Source organism: Zalophus californianus, chromosome 3 (genome assembly GCF_009762305.2).
Source record: "Zalophus californianus isolate mZalCal1 chromosome 3, mZalCal1.pri.v2, whole genome shotgun sequence".
NCBI lineage: Eukaryota > Metazoa > Chordata > Mammalia > Carnivora > Otariidae > Zalophus > Zalophus californianus.
In genome coordinates this window covers 42,807,416-42,830,673 of record NC_045597.1, presented here as the reverse complement: position 1 = coordinate 42,830,673, position 23,258 = coordinate 42,807,416, and the positions used below count along the sequence as shown (strand labels likewise).

The window sequence follows — 23,258 nt, the reverse complement described above, 5'->3', positions numbered from 1 at the left end:
TAAGTCAGGAGGAGAAAGAGGCCCTCGTTCTCTTTGCCTTTGATTTTAATATCATTGTATGTATTAATATTTTTTCTGCTTCATACCAAAGGAAAAATTTGAAACAACCTACCAAAATTTATGTGTTTAATCATGCAGAGGAGATGTTATATATGCTAGCAAAGAGGAAAGCAAAAATAAAGCTAATTGCAAATCCCAAGAAGTACAATCGAATAACTAAAGATAGGCTGTTATTTATTTCTGAATTCCAGAGTAGCCAAATCAGAAACAAACACAATAAATCATGAGAAGTACAGTATTCATAGCATCAGATTTTTCTGAACAGTTGTTTAGAAGAATAGATGTTCCTGGTACAGAGACCCTCAGAAAACAATTTTTATGATTCCTAGTGGACAACATTCTTAGCAACACACTTCTGCCCACTCCCGGGTTACTACTTCATACAAAGCCACTATTGTATTTTGGCATTATATTGGGTCAATGTTCTATTTTCGTTCTTTATGTCTACTTTTGCCCTCTCTGCACATATAATTAAATTCTGTTACAGAGTGTCAAGATACTTCATATTAAAAAAGTAAAAGTGTACACCTTGTGTCTACTCTTTGGAATTTAGGTAGAAACATATATATATAAAAAGACAAGGAGATTTCTGGTTTTATATATGGTGGAATAGCTTATGGGAGATGAACATTCCAACCTAGAACAACAACAGCAAGACCAAATCTGGTCAAAACAAAAAATGTTTTTAAACATTTGAAAAATTTAAAGGTCTTCTGAGGCAATCATAACTTTAAGGTAGGATCCCAGAACAAAAAGAACTACAGAGAGTTGAACCAAAAATCATGAAGGCACTTTCTCCTTGAGGGCATTTGCCATTTAGTGATACTGAACAAAGGCCAATAATCCAACAATTTGCCAAGAATGTGAGAAGATAGCAGATTTTATTTACAGTGCTGGAAAAAAAAAGTTGAAACTAGAATGACAAGAAAGTTAAAAATTTAGGAGCCAAGATATAAATGAGAAGAGAGCCTCAGAGAAGTGAGCCTTTCATTCAGTGGTTTATCTTTGAGAGGTGTGCAGAGGAAGAGGCAGTCTCACCATTCTGAGGAGATAAAAATTGAAGTCTAAGACACACAAGTAACCCATACTTTCAGTTGTGATTCTGGAGAGGTACATCCTAATAATGGAGATGATTTCTAGGTAGATGAGCCTTTAAATAAAAACAAACTGCAATACAGTTTTGGACACGTTACTTTAATATGACGTTACTAATCTGTAAGAGAATAGGGTGAAGCTTTTTTTGGAGAAAAATATTACCCAAAGCCTCTTTAGTTATTCATAGTCAATGTCCAGTCTTAAAATATCCATGGTTGGGCGCCTGGGTGGCTCAGTCATTAAGCGTCTGCCTTCGGCTCAGGTCATGATCCCACGCTTCTGGGATAGAGCCCCACATCCGACTTCCTGCTCTGCGGGAAGCCTGCTTCTCCCTCCCCCACTCCCTTGGCTTGTGTTCGTTCCCTCTCTCGCTCTCTCTCTCTGTCAAATAGATAAAATCTTAAAAAAAAAATCTGTGGTTAAGAGGGAAAAGAAAAAATAATTAAACACACCTAAAGATAATAAAGTTACTGAAATTATTAGCAATTGATTTAAATCCAAAATATGTCAAAAGTTATATATATGATAGTTATACTAGAAAATTATCTAGATAAAATCAAATAGGAAATTAGAATTCTGAAAAACTAATAGAAATTGAGAATTCAATAGAGATTTAATAATAAATTGGACAAGATAGAACAGATTAGTGAACTGGAGTACATAAGTAGTAAATATTCTAGCTGAGACATAGCAGATAGAAATAGGAATAAGTGGAGGAGGAAGAAATTTCAACATTGTATTGGAGTCTCAGGGGAACAAAAGAAAACAATTCAGAAATGTTTAAAAAATAATATATGTGATATTAAATCTAACATTTCTAGAAAGTGCACCATATTGATTAATCCAGCTCTATCTACTGTTTGGTATTCCCTCTGTGGTCTAACATCCATAGTATCCATCCCCACACACATTCAGTCTTCTGCCAAAATATATTAGGAAATTCTTGCAGTCGTTTTATCTGTAAATTATTTCCTCCTGTGTTATAGGCATATCTAATGCCCTAGAGCATGCTGATGGGGGACCATTAGTTATGTGTCTAGTGGCATCAGGGGGTGATTGTAGTGGACCCTGAGTAAAATGAGCACGACCTTCCAAAGCATCTTCTACAAATGAAGGTATCACTGTATTTTTTAAGCACAAAAGGCTCATCTTTTCAGAAAACAGAGGGCAAGTTACTTCCACTCAAAAGAATTTCTACTGCCTGATGGTTCTTATATCATCATTACCAGCAAAATAGTCCCAGTATAGCAGCCACATGAGCTCCCCATGTTTCACTCGGTATTTCATCACACTCAACCACAGGTTACAGTTTGTGATTCCATTGCAGGCCATGGGTCAGTAGCATTCCATTTCTCATTGGGAAAGAGCTGACATTGTAATCAAGCTCAAGGACAAAACTAACTCCCAAATCCTATCTTTAAAGGCCTGTTTCTGGGACCGCTCCTGATACCAATTTTGTAGCAGTCTGAATCAAATCAAGAGACATAAACTACAAAGTGATATAATCAGGGAAAGTTTAATGGAGAGAATGATTAAGATACAGGTGATTATGAGTTATGAGAAATGTGACATCTTAGAATTGATGGAAGACAATTTAGGGAAGGTCATACTTAGAAGGGTGGGCCACTCCTGCGCTAGGGTTCAGCTATCTGTAGGGAAGGTGGGAGAGAAGTTCACTGGCCTGCCTGGCCTCATCCATAGTTTTTGGGCAAGTTTTTGTACCAGAGTACAGGAGGGCCACAGGTGAGCCACCACCAGCATGGCCAGGTACACGGGCATACAGAGAGTGAGGACACCGGTGTGAACAGGAAGCCTAGAAGGCACGGTGTCTATGTTGGGAGGTCCATGATGTTGACGGGGCTGCAGCATCAGGAGAGCTCCGCTGTGTGTAGAAGTCATACAGCATGCAGTGTTTATGTTGAGATAGCTGCAGCATGGTGATCACCAGCCTGAGCCAAGACTGCAAGGGTGCAGGAGATCACTTGTGTAGTGTAGCTGGAACAGTTCTGACACCCATGCCACAGACCAAAAGTGCATCTCTGGAAATGCAGGAGAGCTCCTTTCTCCTGCAGTGTCCCTCTAGCAACCTCTACTGAGAAAGCTTAACATTGTGCTCACTTATAAAAGAAAATTTTAAAGAAATTATGTTCATTATCACAGAGCATGTATTGAAGGGTAAATTTGGCATTGAGAGATAGTAAATTGATAATTGCCGTAGATATCAGAGAATGATACATGTTTTTAATATCTGGATTTGTACCACTAATATCCCTTGATATCAGTTGATTCCCTTCTATAATAATCTTTGAAGCCTGGATATTATTTAACTCTTATTGAGTAATTCAGTAGTCATATTCTGCTAAATGCCTCTCTATAACAATTTTATTCATGCTGCCATCACATATTTTTACACTTTTATGGTAAATTTCTGGCCATTAATAAGAATCTATATATTCCAATATGTTCACAATGAAAAATTATCATTCAAAGACAACTTACAAAAGGTTAATTTTAAATATGTTCAAATCACTACTTCGTTTGTGTAATCCATATAAACATCTTTTTATTTTCATTTAACATTCTAAGAAGTTTGCAGTTCTAGATGTTTCTGCAGTTTGGTTTTAATTCCTTTTGTACAGCTGCTCAGTCAGCATGTGGCCACTAACACATCATATGCCTTGTCACATAATCTGGTATGATTTAGTGAGAAGGAGAGATCATTCCTCTCAGGGACCTGAGGTGACTCAGGACACCAGGACAGTTGTCAGTTATTAAAAGTTTTGATTGTAAAACTTCTTCAATAAATGGATGTATTTGACCTGTTCTAAACTATGATTAATCTTGAAGGAAACATATTGTCAATTTATTCGAAGTAGTCTTTTTGTTTTGTTTTTGTATGTCCTCATTTTGAGTATCATAAAACCTTGAAAAAGTGCCTGTTACTTTTTGAATGTTATTACTTAATCATGAACATTATTCCTCTTAAAATACTATGTATTTTTGACTACTTGATATTTTATCCTATTTCTTATTCTTAGATTTTAAAATATTTTACTTGCTATTTATACAATTTCAACATATTCAAAAAATCTTGAAAACATATTAAAAACGCATACATATGAGTATCCAGAATTTTGGTCTCAAGTAAATTGAAATTTTTATATTTTAGATTTATATTTTTTATTATAAAGCTTGATAATATGCCAGATAAAATTTGCAGTTTGCAGACAGAAATGGAGCCACATACATGTGTGTCAGAACTTACAAATCACATCTGCATATTTATACTTTACATTTTTTATAATCCATTTATCTCAACTTTGATACATTGTGCATTGTGAACATATTACATTATATAAGAGTCTATCAAATTTTTAACAGTAGGGTGAATCTCAGCATGATCTGACTCAATTTTATAGTTGTAAAATGAGCTGAGGTCTCAATAAATCTTAAAATATAACTTTTTTAAGTATTATTTCATCAAACATTTATTGATCAGCTATATCTAAGATTATTCTTGATGGGCATAATGATTCAGAAGGAGGGATGTGTTGTCTGTTCTCAGCAAAAAAAGAGGCTAAGATTTTATTATGTATTGCTTTTGCTTGATTTTTCTTTACTGCCTTTCTGATTTTTGCTTTTCTCTTAATGGCCTCAGGGTTCAAAACTCTCATTCTGATCTCAGTTGCCATAGGCTTCTTTAAAGTGGGAGTTATGGGAGATGAACCATTGGAGACTACGGACTCTGAGAAACAAACTGAGGGTTCTAGAGGGGAGGGGGATGGGGGTGTGGGTTAGCCCCGTGATGGGTATTAAAGAGGGCATGTACTAAATGGAGCACTGGGTGTTATAGGCAAACAGTGAATCATGGAACACTACATCAAAAACTAATGATGTATGGTGATTAACATAACATAATAAAAAGGATAAAATGGGAGTTATGGTAAGAATTGGTGGGAAAACAAAATTTATCTTTTAATTTAAATTGGGATTTATAACCTGTGAAATTCCTCAGTAACCTATGATATCAGTAACCTTGATTTGAGATAACAAGTTAGAAGGGATGGTTAATTCATGTGGCTGGAGTCAGCCCCATTTAAACCTTCGATCAAAATAGGATTGATTACAATCCCAACACCTTCTGTTGAGTCACTTTCCCTCAAGTACTCCCCTACTTTCCAGTTATAGAATAAGGAGGCTTTATATTATAACAGTTATGCCAGGTGACTCTTCATTGTTTGCACATGATGCTGAGTCTTACATAAACATAAACACTTCAAATGGTTCTCCTAAAGAAAACTTGTGGTTATTTTTAGAGCAGTCGATGGAGATTTGGACAGAAGAGCACATAACCCATAACTCTGTATAAGTCTTCTAATTTATAGTGGAACAGAGTAATACCTGTTACTTCCATTTTTATTCCTGAGTGCCTAAAAGAGGTAAATGTTTTCCAGTGTGAATATTGCTTTGCCATGATTATTTGACTTGTGCTTGACTTTCAAACAATGAATTTATTCTTAAAAGATGATATCTTGAAAAACATACAATTCAGTTTTTGCTTTAGCAAGATTGTCCATTTTATTGTAGTTTACTAATGTTTCTTTTGGCTTTTGCACTCATTATTGGTAATATCAGATACAATTTAGAGTTGTTAAATTTAGTTAAAACCCTAAGATTATTTCCTGTATCAGCTACAAGAATTTAGGGGATATGACATTTCATGTGCAGAGACTAATGTTAAATAATCTTTTTCAGTACTCAATAACCAGGGCCTTGAATGTGGCTGCCTTTAAGTGAGGGACCTGGAGGCTTAAGATTCATTTGCAAATCTGACTCTGAGAAAGAAAGGAATTTCAATGAGCAGTTAAAGTGAGGCAAATATTTTGATAGAAGTAGTACAGGATACTCTGGATGCATTTAGCAAGAGTCTTCTAATTTTGTGTGGGGGCATTCTGGGTGGAAAGAAGAAGGTAAAAAAATGATGTTTCAACTAAATGGAGTGTCAGAAACAAAATATCACAGAGAAAAATGGAATAGACATAAATTGAGGACAAAAATTGAACTTGGACCTTGTCCTGTGGGCATGGGATACCACTGAAGGGATTTTAGGAGAGGTAAAAAAAAAAATAGGTTTATGTTTTTAATGCAAAGGTAGTTGTGTTTGCTCACTGATTATACAAACATCTACAAATGCTTATTAGGTAATAAGTTAGACTTCAGGTCTAAAAAGCCTTCTGAATTCAAAAGAACATTTTTCTTTTGGGGAATCTTAAAATTTTTCATTAAGATAATGAAAGCCATGGATTTTATTCCTCAGACAAATGCCTTCCCCTCAGGGGTGCCTGGATGGCTCAGTTGATTAAGCATCTGACTCTTGATTTCAGCTCAGGTCATGATCTCAATGTCCGGGATCAAGCCCCTATCAGAGGAACCATTTAGAACTATAATTCCGTGCACCCCCTTCCCCACTTGTTCTCAGGTTATAATTTTCTATGAAGGACACTTGCTTGAGATTTTAAAAAAGGAGATGTTATTGTTCTATGCAGAGCATTTGCATATTAGATGTCTTTTACTTTGGCTGATCTTAAATGTTTTTCTTTATTGCTTGTTTTAGGAATTGGATTATGATGTCCTCAGTGAAATTGTCTTTGTGTTCATTCTGCCTGTGATTTGTTGAGATTCTCAGATGTATGGATTAATATATTTATCATATGTGAACAATTTGAGAGTCATTATCACCAGAAATAGTTTATCTCCTCACCTCTTCCTTCTAAGAGTCCAGTATTTTTGTGCTTCATTATAGGTAGGATTCGTCAAGTTCACTAGTCTTTTCTTCTTCAGTGTCTAAACTGCTGTTAGTTATACCTAGTGTGTATTTAAATTTCACATACTGTATTTTCATTGTAGAAGTTCCATTTCGTTCTCTTACATTTTTTATTTTCCTTCTCATTGTGTCTTATTTATGTCTATGTTTAAATATTTTAACGTCTTCATAATAGCTGTTTTAAATTTTATATGCTATCCATCATCTCAGTTACTCCTGGCTCTCTTTCTGTTTGTGATTTATCTACTGCTTACAGATCATATTTTCTTGTTTCTTTATGTCCAGTAATTTTTTATTGGGTTTGGACATTTCACATGTTATGTTTTTTGATGTCTGGACCTTCCTTTAAAGAATGTTAGAGTTTGTTTAAGCAGGCAATTATTTGTGGATATTTTTATTCTTATAGGCTATTTCTGATGCTTTGTTAGGATAGATCTCCATCATTTATAATCTATGACTGGTTTAGCACTTCACTTTATACCTTAAGTTATGGTATTCCAGGATCTCAATTGATTTCCTTGGATGTTCAGTGAGATGTCTCCACACTTGATGGTTGGTGCTCAAATGTTACTCAGCTCTGTGTAAGCTACAGCAGTTTCTCAGTTCATGGTTTCATTTGTTCTTTCTTTGGTGTTTTTTCTTTTCCCATCCTCCTGGAGTATGCCCAGATTCTTATTCAGCAAGGAATTTAAGAAGGCCCATGTGTAGATTTGTGGAGCTCCTTCTCTGCCTATTTTCCTTCCCTCTGTTATTCAGCCTTGCAAATCCAATTACCTCAACTTCTGTGCTATGTACCTGCAATCAACTAGACCACTGTGCTTTGCTCCTGGGTCCTTCCTGCACCATGGTTAAGTTAGAAAACCAGACTAACTGGTAGGGTTTATCTCATTTGTTTTACTTCTGTCACAACACTGAACTGCCTGTTGTTCAATGAATGAAAATAATTGTTTCACATATTTTGTTCAGATTTCTATTTCTGGATTGCATCTTTGAATGATTGAAGTTGTATAGAAAAACATACAGTACAGGGCGCATGGGTGGCTCAGTTGGTTAAGTGTCTGACTCTTGATTTCAGCTCAGGTCATGATCTGAGGGTGGTGAGATTGAGACCCCTCTTAGGCTCTGCACTCAGCACAGAGTCTGCTTGAGATTTTCTCCTTCCTCCTCTGTTCCTGTACCTGCACACACACACACACACACACACACACACACACACACACACACACACACACACACACACACACACACAAACACACACACACACACACACTCTGTCTCTCTAAAATAAATAAAATCTTAAAGAAAAGTACAGTGGGGCACCTGAATAGAATTAAGGATGACTTATGTGTCTTGCTTTGGCGGCTGGGTTGATGTTAAAAACTATCACTGGGGTGGGGGAAAAAGCAGGAGAAAAGGCAAAAGAAGAGGAGGAATTAGGATGGGAACAGGAAAGATAGTATGTTCCCTTTTCATTTGTTGATTTTGAGGTGATAGAGTCAAGTGGATATGAACTATAGGAAACTGAAGCTTAGTAAAGAGGTCTAAGTTAGAGATTCAGCTACTAAGTGAATAGTTAAATATTAGGCAACAGAGCAGAAAAGAAACTTGAGTATCAAGAGTCTTATGGCTACTATTTGTTCTGCCTTCTTTATACTAGTACCTTACAACATTACTAAAAAAGGAAATGTCATAGATCATGGGGATCATTTCTTTAAATTGAAGCTATGTTATCTATTGTTTCTTTAATCAAATATCATGACAAATTGAATTGCCCAAGGGAGGAGCCAAGTCAAATTTCTCTATAACATAAAAAAAAAACATAAAATTTCAAAAGTGACATAATTCCAAGGAAATTGATGTGTTCCTGACAGTCATGTGTGGCATTTAAAGTAAATTGCCTATAAATATACATATAATTTATTTATTCAACATATTTATTGCATCCTATTACATGGCAGGCACTGTTCCTAAGAGTAAAAGATACAGTGATAACCCAGAGAGCCAAAGCTTTTACTCTCATTTTACTGAGATATGTAGAAATCAGCAAATAAAATGGGTGTGTAAACATAAAGTTATAAATGCCATGAAAAATAAACAAGGTAAGGCAATGGAGAGTTCTATGAAGTGGTATTTTGATACTGTGATTAAAGCCTCAATAGTGTTCCCATGCAGGGAACAATGAGTGCAATGACTCTAAAACAGGAACTAAGTTTGTATTTTCAAAACATGCAAGAATATCAGAGTAGCCAGAAAGGAATAAGCGAGTAGATAGAATGGATGTGATCAGTAGTTCACAGTTATGGGAAGGGTCCTCACCAATGACCTCTTTTTCCATGGAAACCATTGTGGCTTTTATCCTTAGGGCAATGAGAAGCAGCCATTGTGTGTGGGGGGGTGACTAGGAAGTGATGCCATCTGATTATTGTTTTCATACTATTATTTGAGGAGGAAATTTTGCTGTAAAAACAGTAAAGGAAGATTATATGTTAGAAGATGACTTGGAGAGAAAAAATGATCTATTTCAAGGAGAGATTGTTGAAGACTCTAAAATGGAGATATTTGATCAGAATCCTGAATGAAGTAAGGGAATGAATCATGTGGAAATCTCTAGGACGGGTATTCTAGGCAATTCCTTCTGAGGAATAGCAATAAGTCCAGTTTGGCCTGAATAGAGAGTCTAATGGGAAAAATGAAAGGCAATAATTTAGGAGACAGAGATACAGGGCAGGTCATATAGTGCCTTTTAGCCCATGGTCAAGTTGTTGAGATTTTTTGGGACAGATTTGAAGGTTATTGAGCAGGGGAGTGACATGCTTTGTCTTTTGTTGAAAACATGATACCATTTCACCTAGGTGATTTTCACTCCCAGGTAGCAAATAGTTTTCAGAAGGAAAAAAAGGGAAAGCCAGAATGCCACTTCTGAAATTATTGCAGGAGTCCAGTTGAGAGATGGTGGGGGCAAAGTCATAATGGCTCTGCAGAGTGGGCAATTTGGGATAAATTTTACATTAGATTCAGAGAACATGAAAACAGATTGCATGTTGAGTGTTGGAGGAGTCGAGGAAACTCTTTTTAATGGGATCTTAATATTCTCTTTCAACCTCTAATTTACAGATTTATGGTCATCATGTTTTTTTTGTTTGTTTGTTTCCATTTAATCTTTTTCTTCTGTCAAGTCTCAGGATGAAAGGATAAACAACAAATGACCCCTCTCTCATGCTTGCCCTCATTTCCCACTGTGTTATTTTTTTTCTCCTCAGATGTACATATATACTGCTGCACATAATTATACATTTTTGTATGGAGAAAAATAGCACATTCGATGCCTGATGAGCATCACAATAAACTTTTCTCATAAGTAAACTTCCTTACGGTGCTAGACACAAAATGTCAAGGAGTTCTTTAGCACTTTTCCACAGACATCAATGTTTCTATTCCCTGCTCAGCAGAGTTCTATATTCAGTGACATTACAAAGTCATTTGAAGGGAAGTTGCCTGGTGAGAGAGATGATAGTCTTCTTCGTCTTTTAAGTAACTGAAAAATGTTTCAGCAAGACAAATTTCACAGTGTTCTAATTTTTTTTTTTCCTTTCTAAGTGGAAGTCCCCTTCTAAGTGAACACGTGAAGATTGGACACCTAAGAAATGTCTTGATAACTGCAAGGAAAGAAAGGACGTCTTTCTCCACTCTTCCAGTCTCTCATTAAAGATACTGAATATTCTAAGAGAGAATGTCTAATTCTGGTAGGGTGAGGTTGTGGATTTTGTTTTACACTTTTGAACAGTACATAGTAAAACAAAATAAGCTGTCTCTTCCCAGTTCCTATGTAATTTCAATTCAGCTAAGTGTACTCATATGAAATGCATTTAATCTAGGTCTTGCAGAATAATTAGGTTCTCAAAGAAGGGAGACTGGGGAGGACACACAAGGAGGCATAAGAAGCAGCTCAGAGTAAGCACTATCAAAGAGAAACTGCACCCAGTGGAGTTAAACAGGCAATGAAGACTTTACTCAAGATTATTGCAGTAGGGGTTAAGACCATTGCAATGGCGGAGAGGGACCTAACTCAACTCCACTGAAACAAAAGGTGGAAGTGTTTGTAATGGTTTTTAAGCAGGTTAAGCTAGTAGAAAAGAACTGGAAGACTTTAGAAGGGAGGTTGGTCAGTGTAATTAGGCCATCTGTGTTGGCTAATTGGTGCTTAGCAAAGTTAGGCTCCTACCCTCCCACAGAGTGGGATATAGGGGATCCGTTGTTTTGCCAATTTCAAAGGGATAACTTTGTGGTCCTGGAAAGACACTCAAGGGTTGTAATCCTAGCAAGAGGCTGGGAGAAGATTTACAATTAAGTGGGGCAATGAAAGAATTTTAAATCACAAGTTTTTTTAAAGCAAATGATCTAAAAAAGGGGAGGTCAGAGACTATAGTCAAGATGTAGCTTTTCTAAAGTTTAGAGCTGAGGGGAACATTAAGGATGTCTTGGTCAGTGCAGGAGAAACATGGCTATAGAGGTTGATCTGCAGCAGATTATGAATTCTGAAGCCCCTTCTTAGGAAATAACACACTCATAGTACTATTATTGGAAAATTTTCCTGCTTTTGACAAGGAGGTTAGGTTGAAGGGCCAAGAGAGAAGACTAAGGCAAACTGGTGAGAAAGCTACTACATCAGTCTACACACCAGCTAATAAAGACCTATTATGATGTCAGAAGCCATGCAAATGAGAGGTTAGGTGAGCATAGAGTAACTAAATAAAACCAAGTGTTTCTCTATTATCAATATCTGTCATTTCTGTTTAACTATTATCTACCTTTATTTCTGGTAGCAACCAAACTTTTCTGTCATTTAAACTGAGTTTTGTTCATTTAGGTTACCCTGCATCTGTTGGCATTTTAAATAGCCACATGGGGCCCACAGATTTAACAGACAGATGTCCATCAGTTAAAACAACAGATGAGTAAAACTCTTGAGCCATTGACATACTGAAGATTATAATTACCGTGGCATTGGAGTTCCTAGAGGTTTGTATAATTCCTGTCCATTCTCTGGATGGTGATCTAATGGTTTGCTTCTGACATGAAGGATGCTATTCCTAATGTTCATGGCAAATTAATTCACTAGAGAAAGTTTAGTGACAATGTACTGCCAGCAGTCATGACTTCCTCTTCTTGGCTGCCATTTTAGTCTGTTGTTTCAGGTTTTTAGCATTAAGAAAACTTTTGCTAATTTGTGCCAACAGTGTTCTCCTGGGGAACTTAATTGTCTGTATCTGTCTGCATAACAGACATTACAACTGCAGAAGGCACAAACATGAGATATGGGTGTCACATGATTGCTTCACTTTGAAGCATATTCAAGAAAGTTCATTTAGGATTTCTAAATGAATAATGTTGTCAATCTTAGTTTACTCTAGGATAGTTTACTGAATAGTTTTCATGACACAGAAGAAAAATAGCTGCCATACTTATTCTGGTTTTTAAAAAATAGCTCTGATTCAAAACTATTATTATTAGGAATTTATCTCATTTCCTTTTTGTAGTTCATCTCTTTTCTGGAAATAATTCTTTGCCTTCTGTTCTTTTGAATAAGCAAAATAACTTATGGCAGCATAAATTATTAGGTTGATTTTGGGAAATGAATGAGATTTATTGGATTAAAGACCCATACACGAGTAGAATACATTTACCTCTAAGCTGAGCATAGTTAAACTGGTTTTGCAAAAACTTAGTATTACATCAGATGTAATACACTGAAAAAAATTTCTACTTCATAAGTAAGAGATAAGAAATAAGATCCAAGAACAGCGAACTGGGGCTAAGAACTGAAAATAAATGTGAGACCTCAAGATGTAGAATTCTTGACCTTCAGCTCCTGTGACCCATTATTGATTGCTGGGCTGCCTGTCATGGGAAGACTGAATGGGACTCAGGCTAGTCAGAGCAGGTCAGACTTTGATGACACAAACAGCAGTTTTTGTTTACAGAATATTGTTTTAAAAAGACATGATTTTTAACTTCTCATATTATGTATAAAAGTATTTTTACTGTTTAGGAGTATAACTGAATTGTGTATTTGGATTCATTTGGCTCATATGTGGGCGTGTAGTTTGTTATTTCAGGGAGTAATAACAGTAAAATAAATTGATTATGGAGTACCAGATTTGTATAATAGTTTATGCAGTAATGTAAATTGCATCCACATAGTTCACATTGTGCTGGTGGTCTATTAAGAGACTTCTGAGGGGAAGAACACCGAGATTCTTTCATTCTTCATGAATGACGAGAACATCTTCATCCATATAACACATATGTATATAGTGCTATCATGTACCACAGAGGAGGGATGAAGTCAAAGTTAAGGTAGGCATAATCCTTGTTCTTATATAACTTCTTGTTTAGTATTGTGACTAGTAAACTAGGAGAAAAAAACCAACAGTTGACCATCATTTTATGGTGATATATATTAGGACTCTTCTTATATATACCACAAGCACTTATTCTGTTTCAGTAAACTGGAGAAATGATTTCCTTCAAGTGCCAAGCATTTGCTTGATTTTTCTGCCCCAGATGAAGGTAATCAAATTTATGATACTGAAAAAGGACAAAAGCGAATGGCTAGTTATTAAAAGGGATTAAAAAAGAACTACATATATTTCATGCTCAACTTGTGTTCCAAAGAACGGTATTTTCATTAATGAATATTAATGTATAAGGGTTAAATGTTCAGTGCAGAAACATGTCTATTTTTAGGGTAATTTTTATTAGTTAGGAGATTATAATATATCCATGAAACCATCCTATTTTTTTTTTCAGTCTCAAGTGTATCAGTGTGAACAGACTTTCTTTTCCCATTGAATCGTTTTGGTACCTTTGTAGTAAAGCAAGTGACTGTGTTTGTGTGGGTCTATTTCTGCCCTCTATTATTTTCCATTGGCTTTCTGTCTACTCTTGTGTTCTGGAACTACACTTTCTAGATTGCTGTAGCTTTATAGAGGGTATGGAAATTAGGTAGTATACATCATCAAATATTGTTCTTTTCAAAGTTGTATTGGTTATTCTGAGTTCTTTGCTTTTTTGTATAATTCCTTAGAATCACCTGTCAAGTTTCTACCACTATGCTTGCTACAATTTTGATTGACACTGCAATAGATTTATAGAGCATTTGGGGGATAATGATATCTTAACACTATGGAGTGTTTCAATTCATTATTATCATATATCTCCTTATTCAGATCTTCTTCATTTGCTTACAATTATCTTATAGTTTGCAATTTGGAAATCCTATACATCTATCTTTACATTTATTTATAGGCATTTTATGTTTTCATGTTTTTGCACATGGTATTTAAAACTTTCTCTTCCAATTATTCATTAGTAATAAATAGAGATACAATTGATTTTTGCATACTTCGACATTGCTAAATTTATTTGTTATTTTTTGTGGTTCATTTGTAGAGTCCTTGGGATTTTCTACATAGAAAATGAGAATAAAGGCAGCTTTATTTTTTTCTTCTTAACCTGTATACCTTTGAGGTCATTTTCTTCCCTCTTACTAGCTAGGACTTGAAGCACAAAGTTGAATAGGACTGGTGAGGAGAGATATCTTTTCCTTCTGGAATATAGGAGAAAAGGGTCTGAGTTTTTGCCAATAAGTATCATGTTAGCTGAGATGTTTTTGAAGATACTCTTTATCGGATTGAGAAAGTTCTCCCTATTCTTTACTAACAGTTTGCTTTAGTAAGTAATGTTGAATTTTTTTAAAAGTATTCCTGCATTTATTAAGATGATCATGAGTTTACTCCTTTTTTCTGTAAGTTTGGTAAATTACATTAATTGATTTCTGAATTATGGAATATTCTTACATTCTTGGAATAAATGCCATTGGTCTTTATTATGATTTTTACATATTGCTGAATTCATTTGCTAATATTCTGTCCATCTACATTCTTGAGGGATACTGGTATCTCATGAACATAGACATTCTTATAAGGTCTTGTGAGGTTGCTACTGCCTTCTTAGTTTCCACAAATATTTGTGAAAGATTGATATTATTTCCTCTTAACATGTTTGATTAAATTCACCAATATAGTTATTTGGATGTAGTGTTTTCTTTCTGGAAAGGCTTTTAATTATGAATTCAATTTCTTTAATGAATTTAGGATTATTCAAATTTTCTTTTTTTTTCTTACATCATTTTAAAAAATGTTGTCAAGGTAAGTCTGTTCCCCAAATGGTGCTTGAACAATTGGCTGTTGATACAGAAGAAAAGGAATGTTGACTTCCAATTCATATCTTACACAAAAATTAATTCATTTTGAATCATATATATATAAACATAAAAACTAGAACTGTTAAGTTTCTAGGGAAAACTGGGAGCATACATTTTTTACTTTGGGGTAGGTAAATAGTTTTTAGGGGCAGGACACAAAAAATAGTAAATTTATATAAAAGGAAAAATAAATTGAACTTCATGGAAAGCAAACAACTCCTGCTTATTAAAACACACTGTTAAGCAAATGAATATCCAAACCACTGACTGAGAGAAAATTTTAGCAATACACATATATGACAGAGGACTTGTGTCAGGAATATACAGGACTCATAAACAATTCAACTGAAAAGTACTCAAAATACTTGAAAAGACTATTCACAAAGAAAGATATACAAATAGCCAATAAACACATGAAAATGTGGTCAGCATTGTATTAACCAGGGGAATGTAAAGTAAAACTATAATGACATACCACTGTACTTCCTCTAAAATAGCTAAACTTAAAACCACTGAGAGTGCCAAATGTTGGCGAGGGTATGGAGCAACTAGAACACTCAAACATTGTTGGTGAAGCTGCAAGACAGTCACACCATCAAGGAAAACAGTTTGGAAATTTCTTCTAAACTTAAACATTCACCTCCCCTGTATTCTGGCAATTTTACTTCTAGGTATTTAACTTGGAGAAATGAAAACGTATGCCAATAAAAAGACTTGTACAGAAATGTGTATAGCAGTTTTATTCATAATAGTGAAGAAATGGAAGAAATCCAATGTCCATTAACAGGAGAATGGGTCAGTAAGTTGTAGCATAATCATAGAATTTTTTTGGTAAAACTAATATACTGATGCACACAGTAATACAGATGAATCTCAAAAATATACTAAATGATAGGAGCTAGACACAAATGCATACTGACTGCATGGTTCTATTTTTGAGAAGTTTGAGAAGACAAAACTGATTCATTGGTGTAGAGGAAATGGAATTTCACTGGATCAGGGAACTTGCTGAGGCATTGGAAATATTCTATATCTGGATAGGGATGTGGGTTACATGGTTGTTGACATTTGTCAAAAATCATCAAACCACTCAGCTAAGATTTGTGCATTTTGCTGGATGAAAATTACATCTCAATTTAAAAGAAAATAAAATGAAAAATAATTATAAAAAATGTGAAAGAGAATACATTTATTGTACTATGCAAGGACTGCATTCATCTTTAAGAGATTTATGTGTATGTTCAACGATGTCAAATTATTGTACTTAGGAAAGAACAAAGAAATGCCTATATAATAGTTTATCTCTTGGGCAGAATTGAATCAGTGAAAATATGTTATGATTTCTGTGTGCAGTCCGCCAAATGTTGCTATTAAAATGCACATTAGGCCTCGCCTCTCCCCTTCCAAGCGCCTCCACGCGACCCCGAAGTTGTACTTGTGACGCTGTTTTCCCTCTCCCACAATACCTCGCGCTCTTCCTTTCCAACCAGGGCCCGGCAGAATGGCTCCCGCGAAGAAGGGTGGCGAGAAGAAGAAGGGCCGTTCTGCCATCAACGAAGTAGTGACCAGAGAATACATCATCAACATTCACAAGCGCATCCATGGAGTGGGTTTCAAGAAGCGTGCCCCTCGGGCACTCAAAGAGATCCGGAAATTTGCCATGAAGGAGATGGGAACTCCAGATGTGCGCATTGACACCAGGCTCAACAAAGCTGTCTGGGCCAAAGGAATAAGGAATGTTCCATACTGTATCCGTGTGCGGTTGTCCAGAAAACGTAAGGAGGATGAAGATTCACGAAACAAGCTCTACACACTGGTTACCTATGTACCTGTCACCACTTTCAAAAATCTACAGACAGTTAATGTGGATGAGAACTAATTGCTGATTGTCAAATAAAGGTATAAAACTGCAAAAAACATAACATAAAATAAAATGCACATTAATAGTACTAAGAAACCACAGCCCCAGATGCATATATGTAAATTTGTCTCAAGATAGTATGGGTTTCATTTTTATTTTCATTTTAAATGATTTTTATAAATTTTATCTTTGAGAAAGCCAGAAATTATTAAATAATTTCCATAAAACCAAAAATATATCCAAGAACTCTTTGAAAGTTTAATTTGATTTCATGTTTGAGCTGAAATATGATTGTCTTTGACATTTAAAAAAGTATTTTAAATTTTGCTCATTTTAATTTACATATTCTTTTATATCATTTTAAATTTAAATATCAATTTTTAAATTCAAATATATCTTAACTACTATGATTAAGCTTATGTATGGAACATGTTTTTAAGTAATACCGTTTTTAAAAGTAACTTTGGAGAGAAGTAAAGTTAAAAAGTAATGATGATGGAAAGAAACAAATTAATGAAAGAGGTCCCCAACCCCATAAATCTTAAATTCTTAGTTTTTATAACTTGGGAGGAATGTATTTTTCTTTTTTTTTTCTTTTTTCCTCCAATTTTTCCTACTGTACTAATCAATGGCGACATACGGAATAGTTCAAAAAGTTTAGTCTTTGATTCAAAATTTTCCAGAAATTTATATTATCAGCAATAGTGCTGTAACTACAGATGATTTTCATTGTTATATAAGCACTTGGTGACTTAATTCTCTCTCTCCATCTGTGAGATAGTTACCATTTGCCATTTTTACATTATTTTGACATTACCAGAAGTAAACTGACAATAAATCTCCAAATGTATTAGCTGGTGTACTGTTCCCATCTTGATAAGCCTTTATAACTGAATGTGCCACATACATATAACATCTGATCATTGGTGGAACTTAATTGTTTCAATCTGGGCCTTAGGAAGAAAGGTGTTTATGGTAATATAATTTCTGTGCTTTAAGTATCATTATAAAATAATGTTTGAACGGTTTGGAAAATTATGCGATTTTACTTTCTTGATTAGAGCATGATTGGTGTCTCCTATCTAATTCCTTCTCTAAAATATATAAAGAATATTCAACTGGATATGTTTGTGTTTAATAGTTTAAATATACTTTGTCCCAGAATATATTCAGTTCTGCTGATAATGCAGCAGCAACTTGTTTCTTTGGAATAAAGCAGAGATTTTCACTCTCACAAAGTAGCCAAATAAGACATCTTTGCTTACCTATTTAATAGCTGATTTCTATGAGATTTGTTTATAGATATACAATTAAGTTCAGTATCTTGATCTTAAAAGTTAATTAGAAAAAATAATTTTAAAGAAGCAATTAATATTGCCTGTATCTTGCATTTATTAAATAGTATTCCTTGCATCACAAACTTTATTTCAGTGGACTCTTCCATTGTGTAAATTTTTGAGGGAGGTGTGTCACCACTCCTAATTACAGAAGGCCCAGTATTCCCTTTCCTCTGTCTTTGGTAGCTAAGGTGCAAATTATGATCAGGATTCTACCTTTTTGATTCCCATTCAGTGCTTTTATATGGGATTGACTCATGTGAGTGTAGAAGCAGAGGTTGGAACTCATTCATAAAGGGTGTGGCTGCAGAGTAGTACAACTGTGTCTGATGTCAGGAATGTTTAGTGGTACTGGTGATCCCCAGTGGAAGGGGTAGCAGTATACCTACTACCAGATGTCACTTTAGGAGTGGCTGCTTCTGCATGGCTTGCTTTCCTTCTTTTTGATCCTAAAACCTGTTTCAGCTACCTTTATGGCAATAATGTGAACTTTCTGACAGCCCTTCACTCAGGCTATTTTCTACTTAGGTTTTGTTGCTCCGCCCCCCCCCTTTTTTTTTAAGAGAGGGGGATGGGGGAAGAGGAGAGGGAGAGAGAAAATCTGAAGCAGGCTCCATCCTCCTAGCACGGAGCCTGAGGCAGGGCTTGATCTCACAATCCTGAGATCATGACCTGAGCTGAAATCAAGAGTCAGATACTTAATCCACTGAGCCACCTGGGCACCACAGTAGTTTTTTTTTGCTTTAAACAAAAAGAACCCTTGGGAGGGTAATTTCCTCTCTGCTATCTTCTACAAATGCTGGTCATGTGAAATAGACTTAAAAGCTCTCATTCTTATGTAAACAAATGTATTGCCACAGTTATTAATTAATATGAGGTAGAGCCTTCCATGCACAGATAGTGTGTAGTTTAAAAGTCAGCACTTATTTTTTAAATTCTTTAATTTTTTAACTGATTTCAATTGGTCATGAATTTTAAACATATTTCTCTGGGAATGTGTGAGTTACATTGTATGTAACATAGTCAATAATCTGACCGAAATTGTACCTTAATAAAAGTAGGATTGCATGGGCCTGTTTTTCTTCCTCCTTTTGTTCAAACACACAGTGCCAGAGCTGTGGTTAATGTTGTGATGGATGTCAATGAACCCTACTCTTGAGAATTTGAAGCCTAAAATGTTAGATAACATGAGTTCACATTCTATAAAACTAATGAGAGATAGAATGAAATGAGGCTGTGGCCGTGCCATCCTTTCTGTGGTCTGCAAGCAAGATGCAGCAGTTTGCTTAGAGTCTCACTGTGCGGGGATGTATTTATAAAGGAGTAGAAATAGTATGCAAATAGACTTTTTTTTCCCTAAACCTAAGAAGCAACAGTTTAAGATCTCTTATGTTTTATGAAAGACTACTTTCTCTATTTTTCCAAAGAGAGTCAAACTCAGTGTTACATAGTTCACATATACAAGGGTTTAATTACAAAAAGGAAGGTTTTGAAACAAGCAAATTTATACTTCTCTGCTGTGATTGGATTATAATTGTTAATTAACTAATTAATTAATTTGAGGAGGAGAGAATCTTAAGCAGGCTCCACACAAAGCGTGGAAGCTGACACAGGGCCCTATCTCAGGACCCTGAGATCATGACCTGCGCTGAAGTCAAAAGTCTGACGCTTAACCGACTGAGCTACCTGGGCACCCCTGTAGTTTTCTTTAAAGAATATAATTCTTGTGATGCATGTCATCTTTTTTTTTTTTTTCAGGATGGGGAAGGGAGAGAAGGAAGGAGGGAGAGAAAGACACACAGTTTCTAAATATGGCTATTTCAACCAGGAGAATCTTATTTGCCCCTCAAAGTATGCAATTTGATAATGAGTCTTAGAATCTTTTAAAGTGTCTATGCTCTTTGAAGGGGTATTATAAGAACATAATAGGCTATGTTTCCTTCTTAATTCTCATTTTCATTCTCTCTAATATTTTCTATATACAACTGAAAAGCCACTCACACCTGGTTAGGGGTTCCAGGGATAGCAGCAGTCTCAACCTCTGTTCATTTCTCGAGATTATTAGATGGTTTTGATTTTTCTTAGAAACCATGGAAATACTACTTGGATATTTTATTTTTGCCAACAAAATAATATACATATTTAGTAACTATTGACTTTTTAAGAAGCATTTTCAACCATATTAAAATATTTTTATTGTTTACATTTAAAATCTACATGAATATCATTTAAATTTTACGATATTTATCTCCAGTGTGGTTGCAATAATAGAAAAGAGGCTTAAATTTTAGTTCCCGAAATTTCTTTAATATAAAACAAATGCATTCATGTTGTTCTGATGATCTCAAAAAGAATATATTGTACCATTGTTGATTTTAAGGCCAATTAAACTACTGAACAAAAACAGTTTAATAAAATCTCTTCATATCTTTTATTTACATGTGATAAGTGTAACAGGATCTGGCATATATTTTTAAGAGAATTTGTTATTGATTTCTTAATCATATCACAAGAATTTTGGTCACTGAAAATAGTCTTTAAATATTTTCATTCGTGTTAAGAAATATAAAAGAGAAATGAAATAAGTAGGGGTGAACTCATCAAGTTTTGTAGTTTTTAGTGATCTCCAATAATGCTTCAAGTGTTTGGAACATTTTTCCAAACTTGGAATGGAAATCTATTAGGATATGTGCCCATATTGCAATGTCCTTGTATAATTTGGTAACTGTCCACAGAGGGGGTGCCTGGGTGGCTCAGTTGGTTGTGTCAGCCTCTTGATTTCAGCTCAGGTCGTGATCTCAGGGTCCATCCTTGGATGGAGCCCAGGGTTGGGCTCTCTGCTCCATGCTGAGTCTGCTTTCCCTCTCCCTCTGCTCCTCCCCCAACTTGTGCTCTCTCTCTCTCTTTCTCTATCAAATAAATAAATGAAATCTTTTAAAAATCCGTCTGTCCACAGAGGAAGTACAAATTAAAAGGCATGTTTGTACCAGTATGAAAAATGTCTTCCTGACCATTAATGATAGGACATGAGAGGACAGTGTACTATCTAACACATATTAATGAGAGAACATTTTCCATATTTTTGTAATTGTGGCTGAGAAGGAGTCATATAGCCTCTCCCAGTGAGATAAACTGGGAGATGTGGCAGTTATTATTTGGTGACCTCATGCGCTGAGATTTATGGGGAAAGAAAGAACAAACTAGATATGCAGTGATAAGAAAGGAAGGAGTGTGTGTGGAGGGGTGTGGGTGTGGGTGGGTGAAATAGAGTCAGAGAGACAGAACTCCCCAGTTTTCTCTGTCAGTTATTCTTTCTCTTCTGTGAATCCTTGGCCAAGCCACCTTCCTGCTTACGGTTTCATGATAATTGAGCTTACAACACAGGTATGTTTTCCCATGAACTAGTTAAAAAATTTTAGTCCAAGTAATAGGAAAAAGAAAAGGAAGAGATTAGCTAGTATTTGTATAATCCTTAAATTGTGTATTTCTTTTACATATGAAAATTGATTTTATCTTTCTAATGACCATAGGTGACTGGCAATATAAAAATTATTTTCTCCACTTTACAGATGAGAAAGCAAACTCTTTACAGTGGTAAGAAGATTTCAGTGAGCCCAGTCACCAACATTTAAAATAATCTTTCAGTTTGAAAATAGAGTGAATATTAGTGTTAGTGTCAGAGAAAGTGGTGGGGAGGGGGAGATAGAAAAACACAAATGCAACTAGAAATATGTAACTTTTTTAGTTCTGAATAACTACCCTATACTTAGGGTAGCATAGGTTAAAGTGAAAATAATACCTACAGGTTGTTCTCATTTGAGTTAATCAGCCACAAATGGGCATTTAGGATAAGCAGGATAAAAGACTGAAAGACTAAGAAAAAGAAAAGCACAGCCTAAAACAAACTAAATTTATCATAACTGAATTGCCTTAATTTAGTACGTCAATTACTTGGGCATTTCCATGTATTTCAGATACTCTGGTTATAATGCTTAAAGTAATAAGTGTATTTTTCGTTATGTTTACTCTCCACTGTCCACTATAATAATAGTTTTATATAATATGATTATAGTTATAGTTCATTTAAGATTGTACATGCCTTTAGTATTAATTTTGTTTTATCTGATATTCTCATAAGCCAGAATCACTGAAAACTAATGAAATATAAAAATATGAATTTAAACATCACCCAGATATAATTAACAACTTTTGTTTTGTCTTTTGTTTTTGGTGATTCTTTTGCAGAAAAATACTGTTGTTTGGGGGATGCCTGGGTGTCTCAGTCAGTTAAATGTCTGCCTTCGGCTCAGGTCATAATCCCAGTTTCCTAGGATCGAGTCCTGCATCAGGCTCCCTGCTTTGCAGGAAACCTGCTTCTCCCTCTGCGTACTCTGCCTGCCGCTCCCCCTTCTTGTGCTCTCTCTCTCTTTCTCTCTCTGACAAATAAATAACATCTTTAAAAAAAACTTTTGTTTTGAAATCAACTTGTATGAATTTATTTTGAGTTAGTTATCCCAAAACATTCACAGTTCCTTCTACGTTACTGATAAAAAGGAACTATTTAAAAAATACTTTAATTAAAAAATGTTTCAGGTTGTCTAATATGAAATCAAAAGATAGAAAATATCATTACTCTTCTATAATAAGAACCTTTTGGAATAAAATAAAACCTAGTCCATCAACTGATTAAGATAAAGGTGTTTAATAATCTTATCCAGTGTGTAAATAGCTGTATGAATAACCTGAATTATTTATTACAGGTGTATTTAGACAGTATTTGCTAACTTTTAAGCAATTAAATGATACATTTCACAT

At 35.1% G+C, this 23,258-nt stretch overlaps 1 protein-coding gene across 4 annotated transcripts; it reads left to right on the top strand.

Annotated features, from left to right (window-relative positions):
- Positions 1–9,383: 9,383 nt before the first annotated feature.
- Positions 9,384–22,707, top strand: LOC113920144 (60S ribosomal protein L31-like). 4 transcript variants are annotated; one of them, XM_035726759.1, is made up of 4 exons: positions 9,384–9,559; positions 10,577–10,722; positions 11,847–11,998; positions 16,736–17,162. In XM_035726759.1, the coding sequence occupies exon 4, from the start codon at positions 16,747–16,749 to the stop codon at positions 17,122–17,124; it is 378 nt and encodes a 125-aa protein (XP_035582652.1). In that variant the 5' UTR covers positions 9,384–9,559; positions 10,577–10,722; positions 11,847–11,998; positions 16,736–16,746; the 3' UTR covers positions 17,125–17,162. The 4 variants fall into 4 exon arrangements, with proteins under 4 accessions (XP_035582652.1, XP_035582654.1, XP_035582653.1 ...); XM_035726761.1 differs by lacking the exons at positions 9,384–9,559; positions 10,577–10,722 and adding an exon at positions 11,693–11,709; XM_035726760.1 differs by lacking the exons at positions 9,384–9,559; positions 10,577–10,722 and adding an exon at positions 22,689–22,707 and having other exon boundaries at positions 11,717–11,998; positions 16,736–17,144.
- Positions 22,708–23,258: the final 551 nt, after the last annotated feature.